General features: G+C 28.2%; 2 protein-coding genes across 13 annotated transcripts in view; one reads left to right on the forward strand and one right to left on the reverse strand.

Moving 5' to 3' along the window:
• The window catches only part of LOC107455067 (RAS oncogene family member Rab6), a 37,536-nt gene extending 31,041 nt beyond the window's left edge, over nt 1-6,495 (reverse strand). The window contains exons 1-3 of one of the 2 annotated variants that reach the window (XM_043043418.2): nt 6,099-6,495; nt 3,602-3,660; nt 945-998 (exon numbers count right to left, since the gene is read on the reverse strand). In XM_043043418.2, coding sequence (XP_042899352.1) covers nt 945-998; nt 3,602-3,660; nt 6,099-6,168 — 183 coding nt within the window. In that variant the 5' untranslated portion in view covers nt 6,169-6,495. The remainder of the gene's footprint in view (nt 1-944; nt 999-3,601; nt 3,661-6,098) is intronic. The other variant, XM_043043417.2, reaches the window with a different exon arrangement.
• A 42-nt stretch (nt 6,496-6,537) lies between these two features.
• Nucleotides 6,538-21,436, forward strand: part of LOC107455015 (zinc finger protein ZFP2) — a 22,185-nt gene continuing 7,286 nt past the window's right edge. The window contains exons 1-9 of one of the 11 annotated variants that reach the window (XM_043043410.2): nt 6,538-6,661; nt 7,577-7,638; nt 7,995-8,076; nt 9,861-10,043; nt 10,658-10,753; nt 11,314-11,403; nt 12,465-12,560; nt 13,160-13,255; nt 16,158-16,298. In XM_043043410.2, the coding sequence (XP_042899344.1) occupies nt 7,588-7,638; nt 7,995-8,076; nt 9,861-10,043; nt 10,658-10,753; nt 11,314-11,403; nt 12,465-12,560; nt 13,160-13,255; nt 16,158-16,298 (835 nt within the window). In that variant the 5' untranslated portion in view covers nt 6,538-6,661; nt 7,577-7,587. Of the gene's footprint in view, nt 6,700-7,547; nt 7,639-7,994; nt 8,077-9,860; nt 10,044-10,657; nt 10,754-11,313; nt 11,404-12,464; nt 12,561-13,159; nt 13,256-16,157; nt 16,299-21,436 lie in introns of all 11 variants that reach the window. The other 10 variants (XM_043043404.2, XM_043043411.2, XM_043043412.2 and 7 more) reach the window with 10 other exon arrangements.

Consider the following 21,436-nt stretch of genomic DNA (forward strand, 5'->3'; position numbering starts at 1 on the left):
CTTTTAATGATTGAAAATGAAAATTTCAGTGTGAGAGCTGCTGCCAGAGCTGAAGTGTTAATCTTTATTCCTGATTTTAAATAAACAGTTTTATTAGCTGCTTAAACATATCTTTTTGGTTTATTTGTTTGATCTTAATGTCTTATTTGTTAATTACCATTGTATAGTTATTTTTAAACAGCCCATTTACTATAAAAACTGGTGAGCAGTAATTACCCCAGAAATGATCAGGATTTACCCCAGAATTGATCAAGACACACTAATTCCTGATCACTAAAAATTTCAAATCTTTTAAATTCTAATTAGATTTTCAAACAAAAGAAGGTAGCATTGGACTCATCTCATATAGCCTCAAACTTCCAGAAAATATTAAAATTCTATCTTGAATAGTTTTTCCACAAAATAGATGTGTGCATTTTTTGATCATGAATTACCCCAGGTCACCCTAACAAAACATTTTTTAAAAAAATGATAGCTTAAAATAAGAAATTACTTAGAGCACAGCAAAATAAAGAATGGTAAACATCTTAATGATTTTAAACACGAAGCAAATAAAAAAAAAAAAAATTCACATTGCAAAGGCTCTTAAGTTTTATTTATTTATTTTAATTTTGGCAAAAAATTGCAAGTCAGAGGTCTTTTTTTTAAAAAATCTCGCTGGAATTCAATAAAAATATTTCACCATGACCTATTAAATAACTTAATATTAAACATAAATGAATGCTTAATGTATATGTTGCACAAGTAAGAGTACATTGGACAATATTACATTTAAAGTAATAAATTTATTTTCATTTCATTTTTATTTAAAAACAAAACAAAATAAACTTGTTTTTGTAACCTGCAATGGAAATTTAAAGGGTCAATAAAACAATAAGTAAATTCTTCAGTTTGAAACAAAAGAATATTGAAAGAATGCAAAGAAACAAATTGAAAATACTCACAGTTCTATCTTCTAGATACATTGTTTTTGATAAGAAATCAATACCTATGGTAGCCTGTAAAAAAATTAATTAAAAATTAAAACAATACTAAAATTATTAAGTATCAACCTATTTTAATAACAAATCAAGTATATTATTTAATATAAAAATCAGGAACAAGAATTGATGGTATTAAAAGTAAAATCATTTATAAATTTTTCCCAAATATAATTAATGTCAGACTCTTATGTGTTAAAATGCGACAACTTTAAATAGAAATGACTTTCAACTCTTGATACAGCTCTTTTGCTGTGAACGTCAAGAAGCAGGTATTTTTTATACCAATTGAGAAAAGAACAAAAAAAGTTGTTTTTGAGATTATTTCATAATCTTAGAATCAATTCATATTAGTAAAAATATTTTTTGTACTTAATTTATATATAATTCCTGAAAAAGACATTAAAAATGAACCTTCCTCTCCCAAAAATCTCAAATATCTACTAACAATTTATTTTATCTTTATATTTTATCTTTATATTTTATATCCGTATTGAACAGCCGACCCAGTTTTTGTATTTACGACTACTAATGTTCAACTCTGTAGCCTAGCAATTTTGAACCAATCCAGGAGACAAGGAAACTCCTGGATCAGTACCCCCAGAGGTATGATTTGTTGTGGGAACATGGCAGACTTTGTGACTCGACAGATTTAATGTTCATCAGTCACCATTTACAGCAAGGAAGTCTTTGGCTGGCGGGGATCGAACCCACGATCTCTTGGACACGGGCCCAATGCCCTACCAACCAGAATATTTCTATTTAAAAAATTACCTTTACAAAATTTTGACTTAGATACAAAACTTTATATACAGATTTTTACATGTGAGAGAAGCATAAAAAATCGAATTTTTAAAATCCTACTTGTTGTTAGTAAAAAATTCTTTTCAACAATTCAAAATTAGTTATTTGACTTTCAATATCACTGGACAATAACAATAATGATATTTTAATAATAACAGTTAAACTTTAAAAATATTACCATTACTTCTGGTTCTCTAAAGACCATCATACTGTTGTTATCATTCTAATTTAAAAATGAATCAGCAAACCATAAGAAAAACCTTATAAAACTTAAGCTTCAGTTTTAAAACCATAATTAAGTTTTTTTTTTGTAATTTTAAGTACTACAAATAATATACTCAATTGTACTTCTGTAAAATTTTTTAGATTCCAAAAAATCTTTAAATTGAAACTTTTTTAAAACTGATCAATTATAAACCATTCAATTCATTAATATAGTTTGTGTTCAGAAATATCTTTATAAATATATGTTACTGTGAATGACCAGAATCGGTAGTTGTTGACAATCACATAGTTGCTTTGGTAAATGTCCGCAATATTTACTAGGTCTAGGTCCAGTGCCTGGTATACATTTGGCTAGTATGAACTACGTCCAAAAAATCTTTAAATTGAAACTTTTTTTAAAATTGATCAATTGTAAACCATTCAATTCATTTATATAGTTTGTGTTCAGAAATATCTTTATAAATATATGTTACTGTGAATGACCAGAATCGGTAGTTGTTGACAGTCACATAGTTGCTTTGGTAAATGTCCGAAATATTTACTAGGTCTGGGTCCTGGTATACATTTGGCTAGTATGAACTACGTCCAAAAAATCTTTAAATTGAAACTTTTTTGAAAACTGATCAATTATAGACGGTTCAATACATTTATATAGTTTGTGTTCAGAAATATCCTTATAAATATATGTTACCGTGAATGATCAGAATCGGTAGTTGTTGACAATCACACAGTTGCTTTGGTGAATGTCCGAAATATTTACTAGGTCCAGTGCCTGGTATACATTTGGCTGGTACGAACTACGTCCAAAAAATCTTTAAATTGAAACTTTTTTTAAAACTGACCAATTGTAAACCATTCAATTCATTTATATAGTTTGTGTTCAGAAATATCTTTATAAATATATGTTACCGTGAATGACCAGAAACGGTAGTTGTTGACAATCACAGTTGCTTTGGTAAATGTCCGAAATATTTACTAGGTCTAGGTCCAATGCCTGGCATACATTTGGCCGGTATGAACTACGTCAATGTTTTAAAGGTTTAGTGCCACAGCCCAGTATACATTTGCCCCGTATGCCCTACATCAATGGTTTTTTAAGGTCAAAAACCACTGTCCAGTATGCATTTAACCGGTACTCCAAACACTGATGTTTCTCCTAATCTATCCCCAGCAGATATTAAAATATTGAATAAATATAATATCAATGAATAAATTAATATCAAATCAGACGTAACAAATATTTCGGACATTCACCGCAGCGACTATGTGACTGTTGACATTCACCAGTGAAAGGAGACATTTTCTTGATTTCGGTCATTCACAGTACATATATATATACTTTTAGTAGAATCCTAGCCAAAATAAAGTAAAAATAATTTGGTGCCTGAAATTAATAGTTAAAACTCAGACCAATTAACTATTAATGTTGATAAAACCAAAGGCTATATTAAAATCGTCTGTTACCTCTAAAGCAATTAGGAAGAAGAAAAAAAAAGACTTTAATGATGATTTTAATTCCTCTTTTTCTCTTCCTGACATGTGATACAATAAGTAATAAATAACATATAACTTTAAAATGTAATGTAAAATACCTGATATGTGTTGTCAAAACTATCATACATAAATCTTGTAATCAATGATGTCTTACCCACTGAAAATCAAACCAAACGTTAGTTCGAATAGAATGAAAGTCAAATGACAGTAAAATATAAATACTTAATAAAAAAGAGTATCTATTATATACAAAAAAGTTTTTATATGTATTTAAAAAACAACAACATCATATTAAAGAAATCCATAAATCGGATACGGAAATCTCCCCACAAATCGCAATATTGGAATTTTTGAATCGAAATGCAGGGTTTTTAGGAGAGATTTCTGTATCCTGATCTGCGGCAAAATAATCAAGTTTTGGAAACTTCCAGGCAGTGGTTCGCGAGAAACTAAAAAATAAAATAAAAAACATCACAGAAAGGGACTAACTTGAAAGGTATAACTCGCAGCCACCCCTGGGCAAACATCTACATATTTCTTTTTTTTAAATTTGCAAGTTTAAAATCTATTGGCAATTGGTTGGCGCGACAGATCACAATACAGAAATATCACCGTTTTTAGATCCAGTGGATACAAATGGCGAGTTTAGGATTTAAAACTTACGTGAATATGAATTGCAATGTACTCTTGAAGCGCAGTTACCTTACTCTTAGTTTTGAAGTAAACAGGGGGAGCAATGGCACGTGTGAAACTAAAAAAAGAAAAACATCCCAAAAAGGACAAACTCAAAGGATTTAATTCATGCTTTTCTTTAAGGAGTTTAATTCATTGACACTTCATATTTTACATTTATGTAAAAAAAAAAAAACTGGGGTCTTGACGATTGTGTAGAAAATACTACCTGTCTGAATATACCAATACTTGACATACAATTACAAAAAAAATTATCGATAGCAAATCCATAAAACCATCCTCTAAGTGAATTTACTTAAAATGAATTTCTTCATTTTAACATGATCACTACGAATTTTAACATACTAAGATATTGTACAGTAAGTAACATTAAGCATGAAGAACACACACAAAAAAAGATTTAATCCTCAATTTAGGATAGAAGAATTAGCCCAGGGGCCAGTTCTGACTTAGAGCTAGCTCTTAGATGTTCATATAATATAGTTTGCAAATAGATAAAATAGTTTTGTATTTTAATCTTTAAAAAAAGCGCTGAAAATCTATCTTTTTTTTGTTATAAACAAACAAGTTTATGTTGAATTAAAATGTTTTAATAACATAATCTTCATTTTCTAACCAGAACACTTTCCAATGCTGCTTCTGTGTTTTTAATAGTAAGTTTTTCATCAAAATAATAAAATCATAGGAAAAACCCACTTAGAAATTGAGAATTCAACTGCTGCTTTTTGAGCACAACAATGTACCCTAAACTTCTCAGGGGTCTGTTTAGAAGAAATTTGGGTCCGTTAACGGACCCTTCACAAAATATCTTTTCATAAAAACAGACCCTTCACAAAATATTTTAACTTAAAAACGGACCCTTCACAAAATGATTTTTCTTTTAATTGGACCCTTCACAAATTTGTTTATCTTCATTATTGTTTTGTTAATCGAATAAACCCTTCCCAGGGCAGAAAACAAGAAAGATGGATGTAAACGAATTAAGTTTTGTCTTCGGCAGACGATTCTTCCATTATTCGTCCGAAATGAATATTCTGCGTTCAGCAGTATAGGCTAAATATCAAATGTTGCATCTCTAATTTAGAAGCAGCAATTGCTGTTTATTTTTGAAAATTTAATTTTTTTATTATAATTTTACAGTGCCGAGCATAATCTTGTATCTATTTACAATTTAAAAAGTCCTTGAAAAAGTCTTTTTTTGCAATAACGGACCCTATTTGCACAAATTCATTAAAGCGGAGCTTTGAAAGAATGTGAGTAATTTTTTCACAATTTCACGAAAAACGGAACTTTCACAAAATGTCTGGACAGACCCCTGCTTCTATAACTCATGAATACTCTTCCTTCAAGATTTTAACTTTTTTTTACTGTATTTTTTTTGTAGAATTAATAAAAATATTAAGTGAAAAATATTGACAATAAAAGTATTATTAAACAAAAACTATGACTTTGATTGTTCGAAAAGTAAACTATCAAAAGATTGTTTACTCTTCAAAGGTTGAAGAAATTAGGAGAGAACTTCTAAAGCTCTATGTCAAGGAACTGACCCATGGTTTCCTGGGACAAAATAAAAAGTAGCAAAGCAAGAAATAGATTCATTAAATAAAAATCTCAATAAATTAGTTTAGAAACTTTCATGAAGGTAGCTTCCTTTACTAGGGTGGTTTCTAAGTCAAAACAAGATGTCAAAAATTACTTTCAGCTTTCTACTTAGATTATATAACAATAAACAGACTTTCACAAATTCAAATAATTAGCACATTTGTTTTTCTTTCAATACGAAAACGAATCCAATACATAAAAACACAGGACCTATTTAAAAAATAGTAGAGCAACGCAGTGATCAAAATGAAGAAATCAACAGACATATAATTTAGGCTTAACTACATAATCGAAACTCACCACTCTGTTCACCTAAGAAAACAAGTTTAAATTTTCTTAAAGGATTTCCAAAATCTCCAGAAGTTGACATTTTTAATCGTTGGGAATGACAGATAAATCTCCTGTTCTCTTACGATGACAGGTAAGCAACCGCAACTTCAAAACCGTTCACAACAAATCCAACACGTCTTCTGCTTTGGGATGGGCATATTTCGAATCGATTCATCGTTTTCAACATTTAAAATCGGTAAAGAAACTAATATTTTATGAAATAGGATTTGGAGCATTTTTAATTGAATTTCATGTGAAAAATTAACGATATTCTCAAATAAAATCAGTTTTAATTATCTTTTTAAAGTTTCGTAATTTTTGGTTGCTGCCAGGCAAACGGTGTTGCGTCCACTGCATTGTCCCAGCACATGTGAGTAAAAAGCGCTATTAAAAACTAACCGTAAAAGTAAAAAGTTCATTACATAATAATTTTTACAATGCAAGCTAAAGGCATGTTTCAAGTCTTCAAACTTTATGCAAATATTAATATTTTCATTAAAATCGAAATTGTTTCATCGAAGTGTATTTATCAGGTAATGTATTCTCTAATTGCTCCATAAGTTTTAAGATGGTAAGTTTTTTTAGTTGTTGTATAAGAAAGCTTAAAATTTATTTGTTTCTTGGAAACCATGTAATTTCTTCAGAAGTCATATGCATATTTTTTGTATATTCAAAACCAATGTGCTCTAAAAATCTTATGCTATTTTGTTTTTAAAATGTATTTGTATTGCAATAGATTAAACTTGCCCGTAGAATAATGTAACTAATCGAATCTATTAATCGTGCATATTATTTTTCCAGCTAACGGGAAAATTCGTTAGGATCTCCGCTTTTGTTTTTCCCTTTTCTATGGAAATGTAAATTTTTTGTTTGTTTTGTTCAGCGAACGTATAAAGAATTATGGGGGATGTGGATAATTGCTTCCTACATACTCTTTTCTCTCACAAATTTCAAGTATTTTTTCACTTATTTATAAAGCGTTTTTTGCACAAAATATATTTGGATTACAATTTTCAGTTTTTTACCAAACTCTTCCCTGTGAATTGAATCAATATAGTTTTATAAAGATAGAAACATTTTTTTTAAAAAAAATCCGTGATTTTCATTTACACTTCGCTAAAATTAGGAGGTGTCGAAAGGGTTGACACTAGTTACAAGAGTTGATATAAAGTGTGCAGAAAACTTTTTTTACATTTTGTGTTTGCAAAAAGTATTTCATTTTATTTAAGACTGCTCGGCAGTTTCTTCAGGCTGTCTTCTTACTCCAAAGCTGTAGTATAACTATTGGTCATAGTTAAGTGCAAATGATATTAATTCAGAAAAATTTGACAGTGATTAATGCAGATATTTAAAATAAGTAATCAAGGATAATAATTATGGTATGAGAATTAAATATATAAATTTTGAATTTTATTTAAGGGATGATCTTGCAATTGACAATTTTACAGGATTAAATGACATGACATCAAGATCAGTGAGAAAGATATCCAAATATTCTATGCCTTCAAAGGTAAGTCCATAAATAATTATTTTTTAAAATTTTTTGCACAACAGCTCACTTTGTGTCAAAAGTACCGCTGATAGACTTGGCATATTTCTATTTTTGTTTTTAACATGTTGAAAAACTATGTGTTTTTTATGCTACACACATTTAACAAATAGTACAAATAAGCATAATGAACAGTTTTTTCTACCGTTTTAATGTAATAATTTCATTGCTCAGTCTGAAATAAACCCTATTTATTTGTATTATCTTTTTTTATTTTTTTGACTGAAAATTTTGTTTACACTTCACATCATGTATTTGTGAACGAATCCTAACTAGTTAAGGCAGGTTATATTTATTTATGCATCTTCAACTTTTAGGACCGTTCTACATGTGCGGATTGCTTGGTGGAGTTTAAAAGCAAAGCTGCCTTAGATGCTCACACATGTGTCTTGAAATATGGTTAGCCACATTTATTATTTTTTACATTCTATTTCTTTTATTAATTGATTTACTATTATTTTTGATAATTGACTTTTAATAATTTTGTACTTGCAGTGCCCGCACAATGGACTTCAAATTATTGCCCAGTTATTTAGCCAAATATCAAAAGTATTAGCCAAATTTCAAAATTCTTAACCAAGTCAAACAATATTTTGTAAACAATAACAGAATTTTGTGATCCAAAATATGTCTGTGGGTGTGTGTGTCCTTTACAGACTCCTAAACCATCCAACCGAAAGCTGTGAAATTTAACATACAAATAGTGTAGGGTCAACCTACTTTAACAACAAAGTATCCATAGGTCAAGTAAATCAATAGTCCATAACAATAACAGTTTTTATTGTAAACAAAATAACAATAGTGAAATCAGTTAATTTTATGATTCCGAATGAATCATTATGTACCAAAATATGGTTACCATTAACCATAAGCAATTATCAAAATATGGTTACAACTAATCATAAAATAGTTATCAAAACATGTTAAATTGCAAAAAACAATAAGCACGAGAGCTTCGAACAAAAAGTTAATACGTCTGAACTGCCCCTACTAGTGAAACTCGACACCGGCACCAACATAGTTCAAAGCATGAGGAAGGTCACTGTTGACATTAGAACATTCTATGACAGACCGTTCGAGTGGAATAGGCGAAAAACAAAATGGATTTTTCTGATTGGTTAAGCTTTGGCCATTGTTTTAAATTTAACGATTCAATTTTTCACATTTTAAAGATAACATCAGTGATAATTGCTGGCTTATAGCTCTATTTGATCAAAAAATAGTTTCTTGCACATATTTAAGTATTTTATCTTATATTCTCTATGTCATATAAATTCAATAAACATTACCTGATAGTTCCCGTGGTCTAGGTCACCAAATTTATACTTTGTCTAATACCATGCTCTTCTATTTTATTTGTATTATCTTTTAAGCGTGTTTCTGAAAGATTACTTATTTATAACTAACTGTGAATAGAAAAAAAAATATTTATGTATTCAAAGGCAATGTTAATGGGGAAGTGGTACTAATTCGTTTAGGAGAAACATTAAAAATCGAAGCCAATGGAACTTAATTTTGCCTAAGATGCTTAATTAAGATAATATATGCATATTGAAATAAAAGAAATTAGCTAGGTAGTAGAAAGCAAAAGTAATGGAGTAAAGGTATTAATTTGAATGGAGGACGATGATGCTTAATTAATGTTGGTAATATGTATTAGTTGAAATAAAAAAATAATTTCTGAACTAAAAAGCACAAATAAAAGATACTTATTCTCATTTGGGTAACAGTAAAAAATCTGCATATTATTATCGACACTAATGCTCAATTAATATTGATAATGTGTAAAAATAAAATAAAAAATAAAATAAAATAAAAAATAAAATAAAAAAAATGAAATAAAATAAAAAAAGCTATGTACTAAAAGCAAGAGCTCATGGAGGAAAGATTCTCAGTACTGATTTATTAATTCTTTTCTTATTTTTATGCTTTTTCACCCCGTGTGAATAACGGGTATTCAGTTAGTTATCCCTAAAAATAATGTGTATAAGCTTGGACAGCTCCTTACATTATTGGAAGTTGAAATTGCATTTTAAAGATTAAGAGACATAATAGAGAGTTTTTTTGGATAACATTTCATGTTTCATCTGTTCATTGTAACAGGTTATTTTTAATTTATTAATTTTAGACCAATTTGAAAAATATAATTTGTATTGAATTATCTTTAATAACATTTTTTTAAGACCCTGCTTTGGAAGTGGAAATTGATGCAAGAAGTGATGATGACATTAAAGCCGTAGATGTCATCCTAACTGACTCGAATAAAGCTGCTTACAAGTGTCTGAAGTGCAAAAAAGTTTTTAAGACTCTTAGAGGTTGTAATGTACACATAAGTCATTGCCAGCTTGCAGCAAATTCAATCTCAGGTTAAATTTTTAATATATTTTAAAAATTTATTTTCATTGATATTCTAGACTAGGGATGCACAACCCAACCTGTGGCCCGCCAACTGTTGATTTGCATACCCCGGTAGCTTCTGAACGCAATAAAATAAATTATTTTATTGTGATTTTTATTTAATATCTATATATATANTATATTATATATATCTGATAGACTTGATCTAATAATAAAATGATCTTTGAACTGTAAAAAAGCATACACTACTTTCAGGGATTGAACATCTGATTTCATGCCTTCAAATTGTAAAAAACACGGATAAACATCATAATATACTTGTTTTGTAAATGGAAATTGTTGAATTTGATATATTATTTCATTGTTATTTGTATGTGTTTTCTATAAAGGCATGATACATCTACTACTGATGTTTTCGGTAATTAATTTTTTGCACTAATCGATAGTCCTACGTTGTAAATATGCTACAATCCGAATTTTTAAAAATTGTGCTGCATAGTTTTTGATATAGGCGGCTCACAAATGCTAACCTTAATTGTTGACACCCTATATATATTCATTTAAAGGAAAACGAAAGAAATTATTGAGCTAAATGTAATTGTAATCATATTGTGTACTTTAGATACAGAAGGCAGTCCACAAAAGTTGAAAAAACCTGCTAAAAGTACAGTTCGTAAGGTTCAACGCAAATTGAAATGCTTAGACCCGTCTACGTCTGGTAACTAAATTTTAATTTTTAGATACTTTTAAAATGTGTAAATAATTTAAGGTTGAATCCAAGTTTGGCAAGTCTTTTAACTCATTGTCATTATCCACAGTTTAAATCCTTATCCATAGTTTTTGCTACTTACACTGTTCAAAACTCTGTCAACTCTTCAAAATTCTTTTGTCCATGCAAGCAGATAATTTCAAATTTCCTGCAACAAGACTTGATTATTGTAAATGTTGTGCTGGTATCAAAAATAAACAGACAAATTATAAACAGTTAAATTATTACTGCAAATTTTTAATGACAAAGTAGTTTTGTTTTGATGCTATGTTCAATTGTTATTTTTATGTGTTTCCTGTAAAAGTTTGATACATCTATTTGCACTAATTAATACTCCTATAATATGATCATGCTACAGTCTAATTTTTTTCAAATTCTGCTGCATATTTTTTGATACTGGTGTCTCACAAATGTTGACCTTATTGTTGACACTCTAATATTTATTCCTTTAGATGAAAAAAAAAATTATTTAACTAAATTTATTGTGTAATTATATTCCTTTTATGTAGAAGACAGTCCACAAAAGTTGACAACATTTATTAAAAGAACAGTTCCTAAGGCTCAGCGCAAAATGAAAAACTTACACCCATCTACTTCTGGTAACTTCATTTTAATCATTAATTTAATGCTTTTAATTAAACTTAATTTAAACCACTATTTTTTATACTTATACTGTTCTAAACCAATTTGTCAACTATTCAAAATTCTTTTGTTCATAATTTTGAAGCTTCTTTTAAGCAGTACTAAAAGATTAAGAACTATACTTTAAGCTATAATAAGAACATTTACAATTTATAAATTATAGCCTGGAAGCAACTATTTATTTCCTGCAACAAGTTTTGATTATTGCATTTGTTCTGCAGGTCTTAAAAATAAACAGACAAATTATGAAACAGTTAAATTATGACTGTTCTTTTTTAATGTCAAAGTGGTTTTGTTTTAACTGCAAGAATAACTTTTTTAAAAAATAAAAAAATTTATATAGAAATAATTTATTTTTAAATTTTGTAAAATAAAAGTTTTTAATATGAGAATATTTTATTCATAAAATGCAAAACTTGGCAAAAAAAAAACTTTGATAAATTTTCTTAGCTCAATTTTATATAAATATATTTTTTATACAAGTTATATTACTTATGCATATCATAATTATATTGTTACAGCCTCAATGAAAATGATAAAATGTAAAATATGTGTTACTTAACTCTCAGAGAATGTTTAATCTTTTCAGAAATTTTATTTTTAATTACTGTTTTTTCAATTTCTATTTGCTCTTTAGGAAAGTAGATATTTTTTATGATTAAAATTAATGTTTATGAAAATTTATTAAGTTACTTTAAAGTGAATTTTTTATTTGTTTTTCAACACTCCTAATTTTTGAAAAAAATCCTATTTTCTTAAAATTTTGGCTGCTGTCCCTACAATTGTTATTTGTATGTGTTTTCTATAAAGGTTTCATACATTTATTTGCACTAATTAATAATCCTTCAATGTAATTATGCTACAATCCAATTTTTTAAAAATACTGCTGCATAGTTTTTTATACAAATGGCTCCCAAGTGCTAACCTTAATTGTTGACACTCTATATTTATCCTTCAGATAAAAAAAAAATATTTTTTTAAATTTATTGTGTAATTATATTTCTTTTGTATACTTTAGACGTAGAAGATAGTCCACAAAAGTTGTCAACACCTATTAAAGGTCCAGTTCGTAAGGCTCAACGCAAAATGAAATACTTACACCCATCTACTTCTGGTAACTAAATTTTAATTTAAAAATATTTAATTGATTTTAGGTTTAATCCAAGTTTGGAAAGGCTTTTAATTCAATGTTAATACACACAGTTTAGACCATGATTTTTACTACTGATTCTGTTCAAAACCCTTTTGTGAACTGCTTAAAATTCTTCCGTCCATAATGTAGAAGCTTCTTTTTAAGCAAATACTACAAGGTTAAGAAATAAGCTTTAAGCTTCAATAAGAGTATTTACAATTTATTAATTATAGCCTGGAAGTAAATGTTTATTTCCTGCAACAAAACTTGATTATTGCAAGTATTGTGCAGGTATTGTCAAATATAAACAGACAAATTATAAACAGTTAAATTATTGCTGCTGTTTTTGAAAGGACAAAGTAGTTTTGTTTTGTAAATTAAATTTAATGTTTTATTCAATTGTTATTTGTCTGTGTTTTCTATAAAAGTTTGATATATCTATTTGTTCTATTTAATAGTCCTATAATGTAATTATGTTACAATCAAATTTTTTAAAAATTCTGCATAATTTTTTATACAAGCCACTCACAAGTGCTAGCCTTAATTGTTGACACTCCATATTTATTCCTTTTTCTGTATAGATGCAGAAGACAGTACACAAAAGTTGCCAACACCTATCAAAAGTTCAGTTCGTAAAGTTCAACGCAAAATGAAATGCTTGGACCCATCTACTTCTGGTAACTAAATTTTAAGTCTTAGATACTTTTAAAATATTAAAATGATTTTAGGTTGAATCCAAGTTTGGCAAGGCTTTTAACTCAGTTTAAACCATTGTTTTTAATTACTTGCTGTTCAAAATCCTTTTGTCCACTATTCAACTTTCTTTTGTAAGCAGCATTTAAGCAATAGTAAAAGATTGAGAAATTTCTTCCTAAAAAGACTTGATAATTGTAAATGCTCTCTGGATATCATCAAAATCATTCTCAATTAAAAAACTTCAAGTAAGAAATTTATCAACTCTTGTAAATAGTTTCAAACCTTTTGTCACTATCCAATTCTCTCCAAGTTTATTAAAAATTTTAATTTTTATGTCATAAAATATTTAGTTAGTTTTTTTTTTTTTTTTAAGTTGAACTCTGAATCGCAATTTATCAAGACGCATCATGAACCTAAAATCCCCTGACGTCACTTAAAATGGATAATATACGTAGCGACGAGTTCGGGAATTGAATGACAAAAACAGTTCTTCTTGTCCGGTGGAAAAACCAACAGCTGTCTGTCCAATTCTCAATGCCTGAAAGCCAAACATAAGTGCGGGAAAAGTGCAACTGCCTATAGCAGATAAAGAAATTCTTAAATCAGTTGCTGCCAGGTTGATTGCTGGGTTGAATAGAGGAATTTTTACCATTGTTGGCAAAAATTCCTCTCGATTTGATGAAACAAATCATTTCATTTTTTGCTCGGCTAAAATTCCACTATATTTTTTATTCAATGATAAAGTAAAAATAGAGTTAAGCTATATTAAATCATTTTTTAGCGTTCCAGATAACCGGAAATTCCGACATCTGGAGTGGCAATGATCCACATTTATTCCGTATAATCAGTTTTCTATTGTATTATTAAATGTGGAGTTATGCTTTTAAAATGTATGAATCAACAATTGAATTAAAAATACAGTCGAATCACGATTTTATGTTTTTCATCGGACTAGTGTTACAAAACGCACAAAACAGGGTATCGTAAAATCTTCTGTTTGCAAACCATTTCTGTTTCTTCATTTGACAAATCAAAGCCTGTCCTGACTGTATATGAAATAAACAAGGTAAATGCATTTGATTTTTCTAAAATCTTAATGCTTATGCCAATAATTGCCAATAAATAAAAAAATCCTGAAAATAGCTGAAATTTTTATAGATGTAACAAACCAATTATTGTATTCAATGAATAGTTTATTATTAATTCTAATTATTATTTTTTTTAATTTTGGTGCACTGTCTCTGTTGATTGTGAAAATTGAATAGATTATATAAATAATGTGTATTGTTTCTTTTTTTATATACATATATATTATATATACAGAAATACATGAAAGTCAAATAAACTATGTGGTTCTTTAACTTCTATAACCCAGTTGGTCGTTTCAATATGCTTATGCATCATTTCTTAAAAACAAAAGAAAAGAAATTTTTTGCAGACCAAGTGCAAACCATAGGAAACTAATTAAATTAAATTTTAAAAAAATATCTGGTACCCCTTTAACAGCGTATTATATATCTAGAAAGATAATCTATACTCGTTAAAATTGTTATACACTTAAAATGTACAGTCGGAATTTTTAGACAATTTTTTACTGCAACATAATTAATTTTTTATTTGGAATTTATTGAGCTCCTATTTAAATGTTTCTCGTTTTAAAACTTAACGCACAGCAATCGAACCAGCAGGTTATTACTTACTAATTGTAATAAATCTAAATAAAACTATTGAATGATAGTTTTTTGTTGAATCAAAATTAAGTTTTTGAAAATAATTAGACCAAGAAAAAAAATACAAGTAGTGTAAAAGTTAATTAAGAAATTATATTGTTTAAAAAGACAATTGATAACTTAAGTTCTGTTCTTTCTTTACTTTGATAAGAGTATTGCATTGTGTTTTAATCTTGTGTAAGCATATATTATAAATATTTGAAGAGCTTAGTATTCCTTTTAGTTAATAATTATAACTTTACACTTCATGATTTATTTTAACAGATTTTTTTATAACTTTGGATCGTGCATTAATTATTAAGAACAAAACTTTTTTTATCATCTGCTATGTTTATTTATTTCTTTGCCTAAAAAAAATTCTGATTCACCAGAGCTGTGGTATCATTTGCACTCTCATTGATGCTTATCTTTCCCATAATTAATTTTTAATCTATGCTAATATTTTGGGGTTTAATTGTTTGTTGCATTTTTATTTTAAAAAATGTTCTTGAGTTAATTTGATATCAATTATGCACAGATTATTTATTTATTTTTATTCCAACAACTTCATACCAATTTTTTTTTATTTTTTGAATTGCTCAATGTTTTTAAAAAAAATTAAAAATAGCTTTTTAAGAAAGAATTTGCTCAATTAATTCTCTTTCTGATTTCCCATTCTGTTTACAATTCTGACAATTTTTCATCTTATTTTTTTAAAATAAAAATAATTTATTAATGCTTCCTTTGAGTTACAATTTTAATTTACATTTTTATTAAATTAAATTTTTTTTTTCTTTTTTGAAAAAAGAATCTAGAATTTTTTGTAAATCTGCGAGGAAAAATCGGGGGAAAAAATTTCTTCCTTTTGAGTCTGAACCCCGATATTAAGAGTTATGCTAGTTTTCTAAATTGTGCTATTCTTTTAGAATTTTGTTTATTGTCTGTACAGAGTTGACCTTGATCACCTTTCTAAACTGATCGCTATTGTATTGCTCAGTAAATGGTCCAGGTTACAAAGGTGACTGTATATCAAGAATATTTATAACCTTGTTTTTGTTAACCCTCGGTTAACTATCTATAAGTTGACCCCCAATTTAAACACGATTGGTTAACAAATGCAGTGTACAAAAAGTTTCTTTGAACAAGAATATAATATTTTATTCTTATTATTTAGATTCTGACCAAAAATGTCCTCCTGCTGATAGATCCAGGTTTTTCAAAAGAAAAGACAAACAATATGTTTGTTCCAGATGTCCCCAAATGTGCACGTCTATGAATGAGTATAGAAAACATGTGAAAAGTCATAAAACTGGTTGTGAGTATTGTTAATTTCATATACAGAGTTTCCAAAAAGTACCGTATATTCCGGCGCATAACGCGCACCCGTAATTTCTAATTACTTTTCTTGAATTTTAAGATATACTCTTCGTATAACGCGTACGAAAATTTAGATTTTTAAGAGAAAAACTTTTCCCAAATGTAATTCTCCAAAGGGTATTTTTGTTCATGTCCACGAAAAAGGCTGGATGGACGAAAATGGTGTTAAATTGTGAGTAAAAAATGTCTGGCAAATCCGTCCTGGTTGCGTAAGAAAACCAGAAAGCCTTTTAGTGTGGGGCATGTTTAGGTCCCACCTTACAGATAATACAAAAAAATTGTTGAAGGAATGTAAAACCGATATGGCAGTTATTCCGGGCGGTGAGACACCATTAGTTCAGCCAGTGGACGTCTGCTTAAACAAACCATTTAAAGCCAATTTTAAAAAAAACAACAGTGGAATACTTGGATGTTGGAGGGCGAGAAAACCTTTACGAAAGGAGGACAACAGTTTGGAAACAGTGTGCGAATGGATATTAAAAGCATGGGATGAAATTAAGCCTGAGATGTTTAGAAAATCATTCAAAAAATGCAGTATTTCAAATAATCTGGACGGATGACTGTTTATTTATGGAGGAGGGTAACACAGATGATGAAGACGAAACAGATTGTGATGACGTGCCTGAAGAAATAACGGAATACGAATATAATGAACCATTTATGTAATAACGAAAATCAATAAAGTATATAGGTAAAGGTATGTTATTTCTTTAAAATAAAAGTATTTTTCTATATTTAAATTTTTTTTAATCTATAATTTTTTATATTCGGTGTATACCGCGCACCCGTAAATTCCAATGTTATTTTTTGTATTAAAAGTGCGCGTTATACGCCGGAATATACGGTATGTAAACATGGTGTGTAGCATTATTAAAAAGTACTAAAAGGTGCTTATTTTTCTTTTGTTTTTTTAAAATCCCTTAAAGGTGCATTTTTCATAGGGTGTTTCTAAAATCGGCTTGATTTTCGCTGCATATTATGTAAAAGCGTGGTTTTCACATTATTCTATTCAACGTTTTCACAATTAATTTAACCACAATTGTCCTGTTACAAATATTATTTAGGAGGGACTACTGAGCTGTTTTCGGTGAGATTCCTGCACTCTCATGTGCAACTATGCTGCCTTTTGCAGGATATTCTAAATTTCAGGCTTCATTTTCTACCCTCTGAAATCAAACTGGAAAATCTCTCGATCTTTTTATGGTCGCTAACATAGTCAGGAAAAGAGATCTTAGTCAGAAACTACTTATTTTATCATCATCATATAAAGTCTTTGAAAGTTATTTTGCATTTTGTTAATGTATGTGGTGCTTAGAAATATTTTTTGAGTGCTTAAAAAGTACTTTACTTTTTGGTTGAGAGATTTGGCTAGGTACCCTGGTAAACCTTCAAAGATTTTTAGAAATGTGCATAGGATTAAAAATTAATGTGGCTGTTCCCCTTCATGTAAGCAATTCTTGTAACTAGTGTCAACCTTTTCATTGCTGCATAAATTTGATAAAATTTGTCCAAGAATCACTGAATTTTTTTTTTTTTTTTTAATCTTTTAATTTTTATAAAACTTTATTATCATTATTAATGTGATAGCATACATTTCTTTCATTTTGAATATATAAAACTAGCTATTGACTTACTTTGTTTTACCTTATACTTGGCTTTCTTTGTAGATCTAAAAGTAACCACTCAGAGTGCAATGTAAACTTAATTTTAATTAATTGCATTTTTTAATTTATAATTATCTTAATTTTGATTTATCTTTTATTCCCTTTTACCCCCTGAACTATATTTATAAAAAAATATAATGCTTTTTTTTCAACATAAATTTTATTTCTCAACATGATTGTGAAGTTGCAAATTGCACATTGTTTGGGAATGATTTATTATGCAGCAGCAACTGATGTTGCTGATTCCCCCCCCCCCCCCANAGTTTTGGCACATCTCTATAGGCACCAGTCTTATCACATGCTGAAAACAGAATAAAATATTGTAACTCTAAATTCAAAGTTCACTTGCCTTTCGATAATTTTTTAACATAGAACACACATTTCAAAAATAACTTCAGACCTATAACAAATGGTAACCCATAAGCGATTAATTCGTTATGAGTCTGCACTGATGCGAAAGTTCATTTGTGTTTCTGTCAATTTTAAGCAGCAGTGTAGGATATCCAAAGCAATGACACTTAACCTTAGAAGTGTATATCGGGCATTGACACTTAAATTTAAAACACATCAGTATCTATTATATTAAAATGTAATCAATTTTACTGACATTTTTTAATTCAAAATTTCTGTTCATGAATAAAATATATTCCAAATCTATATTGAATCATTACCTCTAAGCAATAATTTTGAAATGCATCAGCACACATTTTCGGCAAATTTATCATAGCCAACACTTATTTTAAAAAACAAGAAAATGAAAAATACTGTAGATCAATATTAAATCATTTCCATTTCCTAGGCAAGTATTTTGTAATATATCTGCACAAATGTTTAGTAAGTCTTAACATTACAAACAATTTTTATAACCCATAAAAAGAAATACTGCAAATCGATGTTGAATCATAGGTTACAGTTTAGTTACCATTCAGCATAAAATTAACAAAAAACATAAAACCCCAGCAAATAAATATGTAAAAACTCACCTAAAAGTTAAAGAGTATTCCATTCTTATAATTTTTTTCAAAAATCTTTTGATTGGCAACATTACCATTAATATCACAAACTAAGAAAAAAACTACTCACTAACCCTATCCCCATAATCGCCTAAATACACTGAAAAAAAACTTGATTGTAATAAAAACAAACATTAAAAACGTAATTAAAAACTAAAAATTCTGTTCAGAACAGAAAAAATAATTAAAATCGATCATGGTTCTCAAAAGAAAATAGAATAAAAACTAATAGGAACCCTATTAATTGCCAAGTTATAATAAAAATGTCAATTTTTTTTTTAAGTTGGAATGAAACTAAAACAAAAATCGTTCTTAATTTTGAAAAGAAAAATGTAACGCTAAAAATCTCAGTTTAACTTTTTTACATTGTCGTATTTTTAGAAAGGGACAATAAAGGAATAAAGTTTATTAAAAACGCTGTATCATAATAAAAATTCTGATAAAATCAAAAAGTTAATAAAAAAGAAGTGGAACAGAAAAAAAACTGTTCTTAATTATTAAAACATAACTTAAGCCTTGAAAACCACAGATTTCTATATTACCGTTCAGGAAAAAAATTACAGTGAAAGAATAAAATTTATCATAAATGTTCCGCTAAAATGCTATGCAATAATTTTTTTTTTTAATGACGGGCACTTGGAACTATTGTCCATTGGCCTCAGAAAACTACTAACTCTCTTTCCGTTACCCAGTGGGCACCTGTGGCAAAGCCATGGCGGTGGAGCAGCATCGTCCACGCCGCACTACCCCAACCTGATTATAGGGCAGGTCACCTTCACATAATCACACACAAAGGAGAAAAGACATGGAACACAGATAGAGAGAAAGAAACATCCATGCCTTGCCCGTGATTCGAACCCAGGACCTTTCTGATGCAAGGACAGTTCCCTGCCCCCTACACAGGCCGGTCGGCGCTATGCAATAATAAGAAACAGCAAAATGCAAAAAGAGATAAAATTGACTTACCTAAATGTAATTTGAAAAATATCAACAGTAAAAAATATGTGATTCAGTATAAAGTAATCTAGTTTTATCCACTTTTCCATTTGTCTTCCCGGACTTAAATTTGCAAGCTCTGTTAAAATTTTAGAACTTTAATGTGTGTAAAAACTATTTCTAATAATGTATACATAGCTGCCAACTCTACTGGATTTATCAGTAGTGTTCTAGGTTTTGTCAGTTTCTCCTATTATACTGTTTTAATAAAAATTCTCTTGATTTGCGTACATTTTAGAAAATTTGCCAAAATTGAGTTAGTTTTCTTTAAAAAAATCTATTAAAATAGAGTTTTTACACAATAATTTGCTTTATTTAAATAAGTATTATTTATGCTTAACTAATCGGGTCATTAATATTGTAATCGGTTTAAAGCATTTCCTTTCCTTTAGTTCAAAACTCCCTTTTTAAATTAATTAAAACCTTTTAACTAGTAGTAATAAATTACTTATCTATTGCTATTTAAAATTATGAACTTAGTAGAAAACATTTCTAATTCAAGGTTATTTAATGTTAATCAAAATACAAGATATTGCAGACCAGTTATAGTTATTAATGTAATAAAAGTTTTGTATTTTAATGACAATAAAAATCTTATACAATTCCCCTATACGTAAAATATTTAGCATATTGTGCAACTGGTGTCATCTAATATTATTATTTCGTAAAATCTACTGGATTTTTTTTTGTATTTGGCAGCTATGTGTATAGTTAAAAAAAAACATTTTTTATTATTTTATTTAATATTTTTTTCAAAATTCCAAAATAAATAAATAAATACTTTGAACATTTGGTTGAACAATCAGAGGTCTGAATATTCAGAAAAAAGGCTGAATGCAGAGTAGGAGCTGAATATTCATTACAACTGTAAAAAAAAACATAATGCATTATTTCTGTTTTTTAAATATTTATTCTTTCTTCACTTGTTAACAAAAATGTTTAATTACTTCTTCCTATTACAAATTTGTAACTCTTATTTTTTATCAGTATGATCATTACTACTCAAAAACACTTTGTATGACTTTTTTTTTTTTTAAATATAATTTCACCTTTGCATATTTTTTATGGGTTTTATAGTACATTTAACTGGCTATTTAAGTATCATTATATAGGTTCTATTTTCTTTTTTTTCTTTTTTTTTTTTTGATACCTAGTTGAACTTGCATTTTATTAATAGAGATAAAACTTATTTTTGGTAAAATCTAATATTGCTTCTTTCGACTAAACTGTTTTATAACTCATTTTTAAACAAAGAGCTATGTACTTTTTATAATGAAAAAGTAATTTGTTCACAAATATTTCATCATCAATTTGCGTTTTTTTTTTTTTTTTTTTTTTTTTTTTTTTTTTTTTTTTTTTTTTTTTTTTTTTTTTTTTTTTTTTTTTTTTTTTTTTTTTTTTTT

The sequence above is a fragment of the Parasteatoda tepidariorum genome, chromosome 10 (assembly GCF_043381705.1).
Source record: "Parasteatoda tepidariorum isolate YZ-2023 chromosome 10, CAS_Ptep_4.0, whole genome shotgun sequence".
NCBI lineage: Eukaryota > Metazoa > Arthropoda > Arachnida > Araneae > Theridiidae > Parasteatoda > Parasteatoda tepidariorum.